The sequence below is a fragment of the Gavia stellata genome, unplaced genomic scaffold (assembly GCF_030936135.1).
Source record: "Gavia stellata isolate bGavSte3 unplaced genomic scaffold, bGavSte3.hap2 HAP2_SCAFFOLD_42, whole genome shotgun sequence".
In the NCBI taxonomy this organism is placed as follows: domain Eukaryota; kingdom Metazoa; phylum Chordata; class Aves; order Gaviiformes; family Gaviidae; genus Gavia; species Gavia stellata.
Window position 1 is genome coordinate 1,902,322 of NW_026776913.1, and position 14,951 is coordinate 1,917,272.

The 14,951-nt window shown below is 49.7% G+C and overlaps 2 protein-coding genes across 2 annotated transcripts; both read left to right on the forward strand.

Annotated features, from left to right (window-relative positions):
* On the forward strand, positions 1–378 carry LOC132321512 (olfactory receptor 14I1-like; the record flags this gene model as incomplete). The annotated part of the gene is made up of 1 exon (XM_059835007.1): positions 1–378. A coding segment is annotated over exon 1 (378 nt), but the record flags the coding sequence as incomplete, so codon positions are not given.
* Positions 379–381: 3 nt separating this feature from the next.
* Positions 382–1,258, forward strand: LOC132321485 (olfactory receptor 14C36-like; the record flags this gene model as incomplete). The annotated part of the gene is made up of 2 exons (XM_059834976.1): positions 382–843; positions 1,244–1,258. Coding segments are annotated over 2 exons (477 nt in total), but the record flags the coding sequence as incomplete, so codon positions are not given.
* Between the last annotated feature and the right edge of the window lie 13,693 nt (positions 1,259–14,951).

A 14,951-nucleotide genomic window follows, 5' to 3' on the forward strand; every position in this document is an offset into this window, starting at 1 on the left:
ATGTCCAACGGCAGCTCCATCACCCAGTTCCTCCTCCTGGCATTCACAGACATGCGTCAGCTGCAGCTCTTGCACTTCTGCCTCTTCCTGGGCATCTACCTGGCTGCACTCCTGGGCAATGGCCTCATCATCACCGCCATAGTCTGCGACCACCACCTCCACAGCCCCATGTACTTCTTCCTCCTCAACCTCTCCCTCCTTGACCTGGGCTCCATCTCCACCACTCTCCCCAAAGCCATGGCCAATTCCCTCTGGGACACCAGGGCCATCTCCTACTCGGGATGTGCTGCCCAAGTATTCCTGCTTGTCTTTTTCATGTCAGCAGAATTGTATCTTCTCACTGTCATGTCCTATGACCGCTACATTGCCATCTGCAAACCCCTGCACTACGGGACCCTCCTGGGCAGCAGAGCTTGTGTCCACATGGCAGCAGCTGCCTGGGGCAGTGGGTTGCTTTACGCTGTGCTGCACACAGCCAATACATTTTCACTACCACTCTGCAAAGGCAATACCTTGGACCAGTTCTTCTGTGAAATTCCACAGATCCTCAAGCTCTCCTGCTCAGACACCTACCTCAGGGAAGTTGGACTTCTTGTGGTTAGTTTCTGTTTAGTCTTTGGCTGTTTTGTTTTCATTGTGCTGTCCTATGTGCAGATCTTGAGGGCCGTGCTGAGGATCCCCTCTGAGCAGGGACGGCACAAAGCCTTTTCCACGTGCCTCCCTCACCTGGCCGTGGTCTCCCTGTTTCTCAGCACTGGAGTGTTTGCCCACCTGAAGCCCCCCTCTATCTCCTCCCCATCCCTGGACCTGGTGGTGGCAGTTCTGTACTCGGTGGTGCCTCCAGCAGTGAACCCCCTCATCTACAGCATGAGGAACCAGGAGCTCAAGGATGCCTTTTGGAACCTGACCCCATGGATGCTGTTTTACAGAAAATAACCTGCCTCCCCTCCTCTCCACATTTCCCAGAGATTCTCTTAGGCCACAAGTTGGCATTTTCCTCTTGTGATAATTCTACTCATGAAAAATTTTCTCGGTTTATACTCCTTCTGTTGAGTCTTGGTGGTGTCATGGGTCACCCTTGCACAACACTGTGTCAGCTGTGGCCTGTCCAATGGCAGCTTTTCAATAAAAGGGGATCTCCCAGGTGCAGTGCCTGAAGGCTGGTTTCTTCCTACAGAGTTGCTCCCAAGAAAATATCCATAGAGTTGCTCTTTTAAAGTTTCTGTTCTCCTTTTGTTCTCAGTGTTTTTGGTGTTAAGCTCATGGTAAGGTTGGGTTCCAGAGCCTGGACTCTCAGCCCAGCCCGTTCTCAGGCAGCTCCAGCTACATCAGGTGCTCATGGCCTTGTCCCGACAAATACTGAAAATCTCCATCGACTGATCACCCACCAACTGGCCTGAGTCCTTGCTCCAGTGTTTGGCTCTGAGGGATTTCTCAAAAACCCAGCTCTCAGCTTCTCCTTGTCCATCACGTGCTCCAGGCCCCAACCATCCTTCTGGCCTCTGCAGGACTCGCTCCAGCCTGCCAGGGTCCTTCTTGTGCTGGGGAGCCCCATACTAGACACAGCAGTCCTGATGTGGTCCTGTGGTGGGTTGACTTTGACCAGCAGCCAGACACCAACCCAGCTGCTCAGTCACTCCCCCTACTCAACAGGGCCAAGGGAGAAAATAAGATGGACTAGCTCATGGGTCAAAGTGAAGACAGGGACATCGCTTACTAATTCCTGTCACCGGCAAAGAAGAGCTGACTTGGGGAAGAGAAATTTAATTTATTGTCAATTAAAAGAGATTTGGATAGTGAGAAGATCTAACAGAAATATTAAAGAACATTTCCCCACCCCGCTCCAAGGCACAAAGCCTTGGGTTGATCCAGTTTCCCTCTGGGTGACTTCTTACACCACAGCACTGCCCTTCGAGTGACATTTCTCTTTCCTCGTGTCCAGTCTGGAGCTCTCCAGCTGCACTTTCTGCTATAAGTTCTTTCTCATGCCGTTTCCCACTACGAAGAAAAGATTCGTCATCTCTGAAACCACCTTTCCAGCAGTCAAAGGCTACTCCTATGCTGCCCTGAGCCTCTCTGCCACTGGGTCAATGCTGCCCAGGTCCCTCAGCCGCCCCACACAGATCATATGCACCCGGTCCCGAATCCCATCTTGGCAGACCTGCACTCAACACTCTCTAGTTCCTCCTGACTTCTCCAAACTGGGGAGCCACCCTCTGGGACACACCCATGTGTGTGGAGCCACACCAGTGCTGAGTCAAGGGGAATGATCACTCAAGTTGTCTGGGTGGCCCACACTCCTCCTAACACAGCCCCACGTGCAGCTGCCCTTGTTCATAGAGACCATACGCTACTGGTTGTAGGGCATCCCTCATAGTGCCCAGGCCCTTCTCCTCAGCTGCTCACGTCCCAGCCTGTCCTGATGTATGGGGTTATTCTCCCCACGCCCCCCACCACTGCAGCTCGGATGCAGAAATGTTGAACCATACGACTGTCACAGAGTTCCTTCTCTTGGGCTTCCCCTCCCTCCACCATCAGGAGTCCCTCATGGCAATCGCTCTCCTGGCTTCGTACCTGGTGATCTTAGGGACAAACCTGCTGATCATTCCCTCATTCTTGCTGAAGGAGACCTCCACAGTCCCACGTACTTTTCCCTCTGTAACCTCTCCTGTTTGGAGGTTTTCATCACCATATCCATCATACCCAAAGCCGTAGGAAACTTGTGCATGGCCAGCAAAGCCATATCCTGCCCAGGCTGCTTAACTCAGTGCTACTTCTACTCCCTTCTGGGCTGCATCTTCATGTATGTCCAGCCTTCAAGTCACCTCATTTCCTGAAACAAGGCAGTGGTCCTTCTCAACACAGTGCCAACTCCTTTGATGAGTCCCTTTGTTTTCAGCCTCAGGAACCAGCTGATGAAAGATGCTCTCAAGGCAGGTTTCAAAAGAAGTGGGATAACCTTCATAAAATGCTTTTCCACCTGAGGAGAGGTGTTGTAAGTGGATTTTGAAAGGGGAGAGGGGTGGGGAGGGCAAACACATGGTTATGATGCATCTGCAGAAATGAGACCTCTCTTTCTTAGCAGTGTAAGAACTCCTTAATCGAATATCACACCAGACTCTCTTCTGCAACACGTCATCATAAGACGATCCGCCATAGCAATGCCTTTCAAATGACCTACAAGCACTTTACAAACCCTGGTGAATACCACAGTGGCATTTTCTAAGCGTGCAAACCAAGACAGAAAGCAACAAGCAGAGGACTTCATCCCTCCATGGCACACCCAATTCTCAACAAGCTTCACCCTCCTCCAGTTCTCATGCAACTTCGCCTTCCTCCTAAATGTGTTTTCCCGATTATTTTGGTGGCAGATCTTTGCTGAACCTCTCAGTCTTTAGGAAATGACAGAAAATAGGTGGAACACAATGAAGAGAACAATAACAGCTTGCTTTCTGGACCAAGTGGCACTTACATCTCTGTTAACCTCCTGGTCAGAACAAAAACATGCCTGAAATTCAGTCCAGTTGAACTGTTGAGAATGACCTCTCTTCTAATTTGGTCCAGAATCTAGAACATTGGTCAGGAATGTAGTTGGGAGTAAGAGTGCACCTGTCTCCAGATCACTCATGTTTGGTGAAACAAATGTCCATTCCTTGACACAATGCTCCCAGAGCCAATACTTCAGCTAATCCAGCACATTCAGTGGAATTAGCTTGTTCAGACATAGACTTTTATAACTTTAATGTCTAAAAAGATGAGTTCATTCTCTGGCCTCCTTTGATAGCGGGGAAGGATCAGCACTCTAGAGGGTGATATCATCTCCTCCTACAGTGGTCTTCAGGAGAACTGTACTTAGCATCGACTTGGCAGCTTAGTTTTCCCATAGGTAATGCCAAGTGCCCTGAGCCACATACTGGGCAACGCGTGCTCATTTGCACAAGGGAGGGACTCTTGCTCAGCGGGGCCATCCTTTGAAGACATGAGGGTTACAATTGTACCTTAAAGTCTCTCCAAAATTAAAAGGAAACCTCTCCTCTTCTCTAATCCCTGTCACAGTGTTGCCTGTTTGTGCCAGGGGCTCTTTGCACAGTGGCAGCTATGAAGTGAGACCACGTGTCTTGGTACAGTCCTGTCCTGCCTGTCTTCTCATTCCAGCTCCTCTTTCTTTAGATACCCTCTCTGTGTGCTTGACACTGCTGAACCCAGATACAGGCAGCGTGGTGGTCAGTGCAGTCAGAGCTGTGGGGCATAAGCTAATGGGCACTCACACACCTCAGTGGACAGGCAGAGGTTGGGGCAGAGTGTATGGGGCCAGGGTGCCAAGACATGCCCTTATGTTCTCAACTCTCTTAATCTCTCGCTGTCTCTTTCTCCATCTTGCTCGTATCTTAGGGATCCATCTCAATCCCTCAGCTCTCTCACAGTTGTCTCTCAGTCATCTACATGGGATGTGATTTAGAGCGAGCAGTGAATCTGAAGCACCCTCCCCATGGAAGCACCTTCAGGACCAAGGCACCCCAGTGTAGGTGGGGTGAATGACTGAGTAAAAGGGCTCCTCCATTCCAGGAGCTCTCTGGGCTGTCTAGGTGACTGCCTCGGCCATCTCTAACTTGCTGTAAAGATATGAAGTTTGAGACAGGGAATCATCAGGGACAGTGTTTTTTCTGACCCAAGCGTTATGAAAGCCCAAAGAGGAGGCGTGGGCAAAGTGCTCTCTCTTTCAGCCACAGACATTCCCTGGGCAGGCAATCCAACAGGTACCAGGATTTTCCTGGAAACCTGTGCTTGATCATGATCCTGCACGGCCTCAGCCCCCACTCGTCCGCGGGACACCCCCCGTCACCATTTCCATGCTGAACAGGGATTCCTGAGAACTCAGATGGGAATACTGAGGTCCAGGTGCTGTGACACTGCAGGGAGGCAGCCCAAATGCATTCAGAAAGAGAAGATGAGGAGGAAAAGACGTTCAGCAAATGATCATCACCCTTGTTCCTTTCCCCTCCTCCTCAGGCAACATCACTTTTCCTCATTTGGCTTAGACAGCTCAGGTGCCTTTTCTCTGGAATTCAGTTTTCCCTGCCCTTCTCTCCCTAGTTCACATCTGCTTCTAAGTCTCCTGTCTAAAAGACCCTTGGCACTGCCTTCGACTAGCAAGCTAGTAACTCCTGGCCACTCTCGGTCAGTGGAAAGAGATGGACTGTCCCGGGACAGAATTGTCTCATCAGAAAGCAAATGTTTCAGGGAGTTGAGACCACTAATCCTGTGTAGTGTCCATTCTTCCTCAGGGTGAAGATCAGTCTATGGCACGATGCGTTGCTCTAAAGGCTTTTTTGCATGATGGAGCTTTTCTGTCGGGCCCCTCTTCCTGTTGCTTGAAAGCAGAACTTGGCTAACGTCTATGCCAGGTAGTATGGGGAATAACTTCATGTGTCATAATCTAATGTGAGCAAATGGACATTCTCTCTCATTCCACAGAAATAGGCACCTCAGTGCGGCAACTCATCTCTCTACTGAGAGGAGGTTCTTCCAAGAAGAGCAGTTTGGCCCTCTCAAAGAACCTGTTCCTGCCCTTTCACGAGGAATGGAGCCCCTAAGCCAAGTGTGAATTCAGTCAGAGGAGGGAAAACCGCCATGTTGTCTCTGGCAGTGACTCCTTCACGATTCCTTTGTACAACAAACACAGAAGCGCATGCCCTTCCTCAGGTTCCCTTCCTGCCAAGTGGGGAAAAGAAGGTCCTACAGCACTTCATGGAGAAAGAGGAATGGGACAAGCGGACATCACCAGTGGAATTCCTCCTTGTGCTGGTTTTGGCTGGGATGGGGTTAACTTTCTTCATAGCAGCTAGTATGGGGCTGTGTTTTGGATTTGGGCTGGAAACAGTGTTGATAAAGCAGGGATGGTTTAGTTACTGCTGAGCAGGGCTCACACAGAGCCAAGGCCTTTTCTGCTCCTCACCCCACCCCACCGGTGAGTGGGCTGGGGGTGCACGGGAAGTTGGGAGGGGACACAGCCGGGACAGCTGACCCCAACTGACCAAAGGGATATTCCATACCATATGACATCATGCTCAGCATGTAAAGCTGGGGGAGGAAGAAGGAAGGTGGGGACATTCGGAGTAATGGCGTTTGTCTTCCCGAGCAACCGCTACGCGTGATAGAGCCCTGCTTCCCTGCAGATAGCTGAACACCTGCCTGCCGACGGGAAGTGGTGAATGAATTCCTTCTTTCGCTTTGCTTCTCCGCGCGGTGTTTGTTTGCTCTACTTATTAAACTGTTTTTATCTCAGCCCACGAGTTTTCTCACTTTTACTCTTCTGGTTCTCTCCCCCACCCCACCTGGGGGGAGTGAGTGAGCGGCTGTGTGGTGCTTAGTTGCCAGCTGGGCTTAAACCACGACAGTCCTTTTTGGCGCCCAACGTGGGGCTCGAAGGGTTTGAGATAATAACAGATTCAACAGAACTTCTATCCTTTAAAAGTTATAGGTCAACATTAGTCTGTTTAATTTGCACCATGATCTTCTTTTTGCTGTATCTGTTAAAGATTGGCCTGTGCTTTTTCAGTATGCTCTGCTCTGCAGTAATTAGTGACATTTTGCCTGGAAGATTTGTTTTTAAAATGTTGACCTTGAGCTGGGTAATCTGGTGTTTGGTCTCTGGGCTGAGGCCATTACTGTATTTTGGGTACCATCTCATGGAGATACTTCACAATTATACTCCTTCTGAGAGTTTTTTTGTGGAGGAAATACAGAACAGCACCCTTGCTTCCTTCTTCTGTGATGTTGTCTCCCTCATGACAATGACCTCTCAGTACCTTGAACATCCTTGGGCAGTTAAAATACTTCTATTGATATTCCTTAGACATATTGCTTCAGTTTTCTCTAAGGTCAACAAGCAATTTAGGAATATGACCCAGGTTCCACGAGAGTATGGTCATGGGTGGCACGGCATGTGGGAAAATATGGGCAGGTATCTAGAGAACTTCTCACCTCCAATGATCTGGACTTTCACCCCTGAACAACTACAGGATCCTGATGAAGTGGTAGAATGTTTGAAAAAAAAATGCCATGGCTACTCCAGAGAGGCACAACTTACCGTGCTGTGCTGGGCCCTCGCCAGCATCTACCAAACACTGCTTGATACTATGCAGCACCCTCAGGGAGAAGAGAGGGGAAAGAGATCAGGCACTGTATTCGTCGCCCCTATAACTAAAAAGAAACAGTGGAAGCGGAAATCAGCTCGTTTAGTAAGGGATGAAGAAGCTTCTCCTAAGAGGGAAAAAGAATCAGAAGAGGCAGCCTCTTCTGCAGCAGAGCAGCCACAAGAACAGGCGGAAGAGACTGAGATAATCAATGAGACAGAAACCACCCGCTCCCTATCCCTAAGTGAGCTGCGAGATATGCAAAAAGATTTTAGCCGTCAACCAGGTGAGCTAATTCTCAGCTGGTTGCTTCGATGCTGGGATATTGGGGCCAGTAGTCAGGAATTGGAGGGTAAGGAAGCCCGGCAGCTGGGATCCCTTGCTAAGGACAAGGCCATTGACAAAGGTATTGGAAAAAAGGCAAGAGTCCTCAGTCTTTGGCAGCGACTCCTGTCAAGTGTGAAGGACAGGTATCCCTTCAAGGAAGAACTCGCAAAATCTCGAAGGAAATGGACCAACATTGAGGGGGGCATCCAGTATCTGAGGGAATTAGCCGTGTTGGAGGTGATCTATAATGACCAGGCATGCAAAGACCCGGATGAAATCCAATGCAAACGGTCCATGTGGCAAAAGTTTGTACGAAATGCAGCAACATCTTACACCCACACCCTGGCGATAATGAACTGGACAGACATTGAGGCACCAACTATAGATGAACTGGCCAGGCAACTCCGAGAATACGAAGATAACCTTGCTCCCTCCATGTGTGATTGTGTCTCGGCTGCGGACAGACACAGACTGACTCAAAACATGTTCGAGCAAGCTGAGAAGGGTAGGTTTTCCTCATCCACTCCAACCAAAGCCTCAGCTATTCAGAGTCAGCCTTTTCCTGTTCAAGCGAAAGGGTACCGGTGGCGCACACCACGTGCAACCCTGTGGTTCTTCCTGCGTGACCAGGGGGAGGACATGAGGAAGTGGGATGGTCAACCCACCTGGAGACTAGAAGCTCGGGTGCAGGAACTACAAGGGAAAACAACAGCCAAAATGCATCCATCCAGGAAAATGACTGCTCCAGTGTCTGTTGGGCAGAGTAGAAGGGCTGACGGTACTTTTGATCCTGATGAAGGGACCTCTGTTATGCACTTACAGAAACCAAGTAATGAAGACTCAGACCAGGAGAAGAGGGGCCCTGCTTTCGGCCAGGCGGAGGAAAGGGACAATCGGCTTTACTGGACTGTGTGGATTCGATGGCCTGGCACATCAGCCCCACGGGAGTGTAAAGCTCTAGTGGACACGGGTGCCCAGTGTACTTTAATTCCATCAGATTACAAGGGGGCGGAATCCATCTGTATTTCTGGAGTGACAGGGGGATCCCACGAACTGTCTGTGTTGGAGGCTGAAGTAAGCCTAACTGGGAATGAGTGGCAAAAGCACCCTATTGTGACTGGTCCAGAGGCTCCGTGCATCCTTGTCATAGACTATCTCAGGAGACGGTACTTCAGAGACCCAAAAGGGTACCGGTGGGCTTTTGGTATAGCTGCTTTGAGTACGGAGGAAATTAAACAGCTGTCTAGCTTGCCTGGTCTCTCAGAGGATCCTTGTGTGGTGGGGTTGCTGCAAGTTAAAGAACAGCAGGTGCCAATTGCTACCATGACAGTGCACCGGCGACAATATCGCACCAATCGAGACTCCCTGGTTCCCATCCACAACTTGATCCGTCAACTGGAAAGTCAAGGAGTGATCAGTAAGACTCATTCACCCTTTAATAGTCCCATATGGCCTGTGCAAAAATCTAACGGAGAGTGGTGGTTAACAGTGGACTATTGAGGCCTGAATGAAGTCACACCGCCGCTGAGTGCTGCCGTACCAGACATGCTAGAACTTCAATATGAACTGGAGTCAAAGGCTGCCAAATGGTATGCAACAATAGATATCGCCAATGCGTTCTTCTCGATCCCTCTGGCAGCAGAGTGCAGGCCACAGTTTGCTTTCACATGGAGGGGTATCCAGTACACCTGGAATCGACTGCCCCAGGGGTGGAAACATAGTCCTACCATTTGTCATGGGTTGATACAGAGTGCACTGGAACAAGGCAAAGCTCCCGAACACCTGCAGTATATTGATGACATCATTGTGTGGGGCAACACAGCGGAGGAAGCGTTTGAGAAGGGGAGAAGAATAATCCAGATTCTCCTGAAAGCTGGTTTTGCTATAAAACAAAGTAAGGTCAAAGGGCCTGCACAGGAAATTCAGTTTTTAGGAATAAAATGGCAGGATGGGCGTCGTCATATCCCAATGGATGTGATCAATAAAATAACAGCCATGTCTCCACCAACTAACAAAAAGGAAACACAAGCTTTCTTAGGTGTTGTGGGTTTCTGGAGAATGCATATTCCAAGTTATAGTCTGATCGTGAGCCCTCTCTATCGAGTGACCTGGAAGAAGAACGACTTTGAATGGGGCCCTGAACAGCAGCAAGCCTTTGAACAAATTAAACAGGAGATAGTTCGTGCAGTAGCGCTTGGGCCGGTCCGGACAGGACAAGATGTGAAAAATGTACTTTACACCTCAGCCGGGGATAACGGCCCCACCTGGAGCCTCTGGCAGAAAGCACCTGGGGAGACTCGAGGTCGGCCTCTAGGGTTTTGGAGCCGGGGATATAGGGGATCTGAAGCCCGTTACACTCCAACTGAAAAAGAAATATTAGCAGCGTATGAAGGAATTTGAGCTGCTTCGGAAGTAGTTGGTACTGAAGCACAGCTCCTTTTGGCCCCTCGATTGCCTGTGCTGGGCTGGATGTTCAAAGGGAAGATCCCCTCTACGCATCACGCAACTGATGCTACATGGAGTAAGTGGGTTGCACTGATAACGCAACGAGCTCGGATGGGAAACCCCGACCGCCCGGGAATCCTGGAAGTGATCATGGACTGGCCAGAGGGCCGAAACTTCAGACTGTCACCAGAGGAGGTGACTCGTGCTGAAGAGGCCCCTCTGTATAATGAATTATCAGAGACTGAGAAGCAATATGCCCTGTTTACAGATGGATCCTGTCGTATTGTGGGAAAACATCGAAGGTGGAAAGCTGCTGTGTGGAGTCCTACGCGACAAGTTGCAGAAACTGCTGAAGGACAAGGTGAATCAAGTCAGTTTGCAGAGGTGAAAGCCATTCAGCTGGCTTTAGATATTGCTGAACGAGGGAAATGGCCAGTACTTTATCTCTATACGGACTCATGGATGGTGGCAAATGCCCTGTGGGGGTGGCTACAGCAATGGAAGCAGAGCAACTGGCAGCGCAGAGGTAAGCCCATCTGGGCTGCTGAATTATGGCAAGGTATTGCTGCTCGGATAGAGAACCTGGTTGTCAAAGTACGTCATGTAGATGCTCACATACCCAAGAGTCGTGCCACTGAAGAACATTGAAACAATGAGCGGGTGGACCAAGCTGCTAGAATTGAAGTGGCTCAGGTGGATCTGGATTGGGAACATAAGGGTGAGCTATTTGTAGCTCGATGGGCCCATGACACATCAGGACATTTAGGAAGGGATGCAACATACAAATGGGCTCGTGGTCGAGGGGTGGACTTGACCATTGATGCCATTGCACAGGTTATCCATGAATGTGAAACATGTGCCATAATCAAACACACTAAGCAGCTAAAGCCTTTTTGGTATAGGGCGATGGCTGAAATATCAATACGGGGAAGCCTGGCAGGTTGATTATATCACACTACCACGAACCCCCCACGGGAAGCAGCATGTGCTTACAATGGTGGAAGCAACTACCAGATGGTTGGAAACATACCCTGTGACCCATGCCACTGCCCGGAACATCTTGGGCCTTGAAAAGCAAGTTTTATGGCGACACGGCACCCCTGAAAGAATTGAATCAGACAACGGGACTCATTTCCGAAACAACCTCATTAACACCTGGGCCAAGGAGCATGGCATTGACTGGGTGTATCACATCCCCTACCATGCACCAGCCTCTGGGAAAATGGAACGATACAACGCACTGTTAAAAACAACACTGAAAGCAATGGGTGCTGGGACATTCAAGCATTGGGATACACATTCAGCAGAAGCCACTTGGCTAGTTAACACTAGAGGCTCTGCCAGTCGACCTGGCCCTGCCCAATCAAAACCCCTGCGCACTGTGGAAGGAGATAAGATTCCCGTAGTACATATAAGGAACTTGCTGGGAAAAGCAGTCTGGGTTATTCCTTCCTCAGGAAAAGGTAAACCTATTCGCCGGGTTATTTTTGCTCAAGGACCTGGGTGCACTTGGTGGGTAATGCAGAAGAATGGGGAAGTCCAGTGTGTACCTCAAGGTGATTTAATTCTGGGTGAAACTAATCCATAATTTGAGTTATATATTACAGAAATTACTATAGCAGGAACCACCTGAACCAATGAAGGACAAGCCTTACAAGAAGCAGTGCAAGTGCAGCAGTGACCCGACCTGAGCTAGCTGTGGTGCCCAATAACTCCATGCAATACAACACCTCTTCTCTCCTGAGTGACCACCATAACAGATGGAGCCCAAAGTTATGGACTACATGAACTCAATGGACATTTATGGACATTTTAGAAATATTTTACAGGGGTGGTCCATAGACTAAGGGAAGGATATCTGTGTACTATATCAAAGGATGGGAAGGGCGATGATAGGGAATGAGAACGTTTTGGATAGTGTGAGACCTGAGCATGATGTAAATGGTATGGAATAAGGGGTGGAGAATGTGCTGGTTTTGGCTGGGATGGGGTTAACTTTCTTCATAGCAGCTAGTATGGGGCTGTGTTTTGGATTGTATGGGGCTGTGTTTTGGATTTGGGCTGGAAACAATGTTGATAAAGCAGGGATGGTTTAGTTACTGCTGAACAGGGCTCACACAGCACCAAGGCCTTTTCTGCTCCTCACCCCACCCCACCGGTGAGTGGGCTGGGGGTGCACGGGAAGTTGGGAGGGAACACAGCCGGGACAGCTGACCCCAACTGACCAAAGGGATATTCCATACCATATGACATCATGCTCAGTATGTCAAGCTGGGGGAGGAAGAAGGAAGGTGGGGACATTCGGAGTAATGGCGTTTGTCTTCCCGAGCAACCGCTACGCGTGATAGAGCCCTGCTTCCCTGCAGATAGCTGAACACCTGCCTGCCGACGGGAAGTGGTGAATTAATTCCTTCTTTCGCTTTGCTTCTCCGCGCGGTGTTCTTTGCTCTACCTATTAAACTGTTTTTATCTCAGCCCACGAGTTTTCTCACTTTTACTCTTCTGGTTCTCTCCCCCACCCCACCTGGGGGGAGTGAGTGAGCGGCTGTGTGGTGATTAGTCCGGCTGGGCTTAAACCACGACAGGAGTTCAGTCCAGTTGGCAGCCGGTCACAAGTGGTGTCCCCCAGGGCTCAGGTTTGGTGTTGGTCTTGTTTAATATATTTATGGATGATCTGGATGAGGGGATCGAGTGCTCCCTCAGTAAGTTTGCAGACGACACCAAGTTGTGTGGGAGTGTTGATCTGCTTGAGGGTCGGAAGGCTCTGCAGAGGGATCTGGACAGGCTGGATTGATGGGCCAAGGCCAACTCTATGTGGTTCAACAAGGCCAAGTGCCAGGTCCTGCACTTGGGTCACAACAACGCCATGCAACACTACAGGCTTGGGGACGAGTGCCTGGAAAGATGACCCGCAGAAAAGGACCTGGAGGTGCTGGTTGACAGCTGGCTGAATATGAGCCAGCAGTGTGCCCAGGAGGACAAGAAGGCCAACGGCATCCTGGCTTGTATCAGAAATAGTGTGGCCAGCAGGAGCAAGGAGGTGATTGTCCCCCTGTACTCGGTGCTGGTTAGTCTGCACCTCGACTGCTGTGTTCAGTTTTGGGCCCGTCACTACAAGAAGGACATTGAGGTGCTGGAGCATGTCCAACAAAGACCAATGAAGCTGATGAAGGGTCCAGAGAACAAGTGTTATGAGGAATGGCTAAGGGAACTGGAGAAAAGTAGGCTCAGGGAGACCTTATCGCTCTCTACAACTACCTGAAAGGAGGTTGTAGCAAGGTGGGTGTTGGTCTCTTTTCCCAGGTAACAAGTGATAGGACAAGAGGAAACGGCCTCAAGTTGTGCCAGGGGAGCTTTAGATTGGATATTAGGAAAAATTTCTTCACCAAAAGGGTTATCAAGCGTAGGAGCAGGCTGTGCAGGGAAGTGGTTAAGTCACCATCCCTGGGGTATTTCAAAGATGCGTAGATGTGGCGCTTAGGGACTTGGTTTAGTGGTGGACATGGTAGTGTCAGGTTAACAGTGGGACTCGGTGGTCTTAAAGGTCTTTTCCAACCTAAATGATTCTATGATTTTATTTTTCTACTTTTTGCCCATCCCTCTGGCCTGTCTATGTCCTTTGGGATGGCAGCTGTGGACTGCAGTGTAGTTTCTGCTCTCCTCAATATAGTTGCATCTACAAATGCTATGAAAATGAACTCTCTCATCTCCTGCAGGTCATTAAAAACACATGAAACAGAGCAGGTAGCACGACAGACTCTTGCAGGACCCTTTTAGCTAGATGCCTCCAGGCAGAGTACCACACATTGACCTCATCCCTCTGAGCTCCACCATCCGACTGTTGTTTTAGCCATCTACTGACTCACCCACGCAGGCCATCATATCCTAACTTGGGCACAACAATAATGTGGGAGATGATGCTGAAAACTTCACTGACTTCCAGGTTAAAAGACAACCACTGCTCTCCCCACGCCCAGCAATCCTGTCCTTTCATCACAGAAAGCAAAGAGGATGGCGAGACACACACTACCCTGAGTAAAACCAGACACCACCTTTTTCAGCCACCCAGAAATGGGATCTGAGTGAATGGACACACTCTGGAGCACAGCCTTGAGTTTCACTGCTCATCTGTTGTGCATTTTTGAAAGGTGCGTGCCATGTTTGGGTGCTGCCAGTCATCAGGGAGTCCCCCTAGTTTCCATCACCCTCTAAAGATGATGGAGAGTGTCATCACTGTGAGATTGGCTTGCCCTCTCAGCTCCCTGGGATGCCGCCCCGCTTGTCCCATAGACTGGTAAGGGTTGCATTTGCTCAGGTGACCCCTGACTTGATCCCCATCCACCACTGGCTGATCTCCTTCAGGGTCCTGCCCTGAGTCACAGAGGCCTGCGAGACCTTGCTGGGGAACACTGAGGCAAAGAGGATAAGAGAGAATCTCAGCTCTGTCTACACCTGCTCTTATGAAACTCAGCAGTGACCACAGAGTACCTTGGTTTTCTTCTTCAACTGTTCCTGAAGTAGTAAACACTCATTATGGTGCCCTTTCTAGTTTCCTTTGAGTTGCAGTCTGGGTTATTGCAGAGCTTGGAGGATGCTGTCCTTGAAGACCAGCTGGACTGAGCTCTGCCATCAGGTCACAGCTCTGTCTCCCACAGTAACGGCTCCAGTTTGTCCTGTCCGTGGCCCTGGCTGAGGTCATTGCTGCACATCTGGGCTGAAGCACCACAGCTGTGGCATCAGGCAGGGTCATACTTGCCATAGGGGAACCTGTTATCAAGTGTCCAAGAGCCTGAGTGTGCAAAGGCTTTACTTCAGAGGAGAGACATGGCTTGGACAAAAGAATTCTGGATGTCTTTTTATCCCTAGGACTACAAACCCAGAATGAAATGTCTGAATTCAGTCAACTGAAGACGTGTCCCCAGCTTGCAGAAATTAGATCCCTGCCTGTCACCTTCCTGGTATCCTGTCTAATGATGAAACAAACAAAACGTGATTCTCATGCCTGACTCTTTTCCTGATAGGAGAAATGTCAGTGCTGGGAAG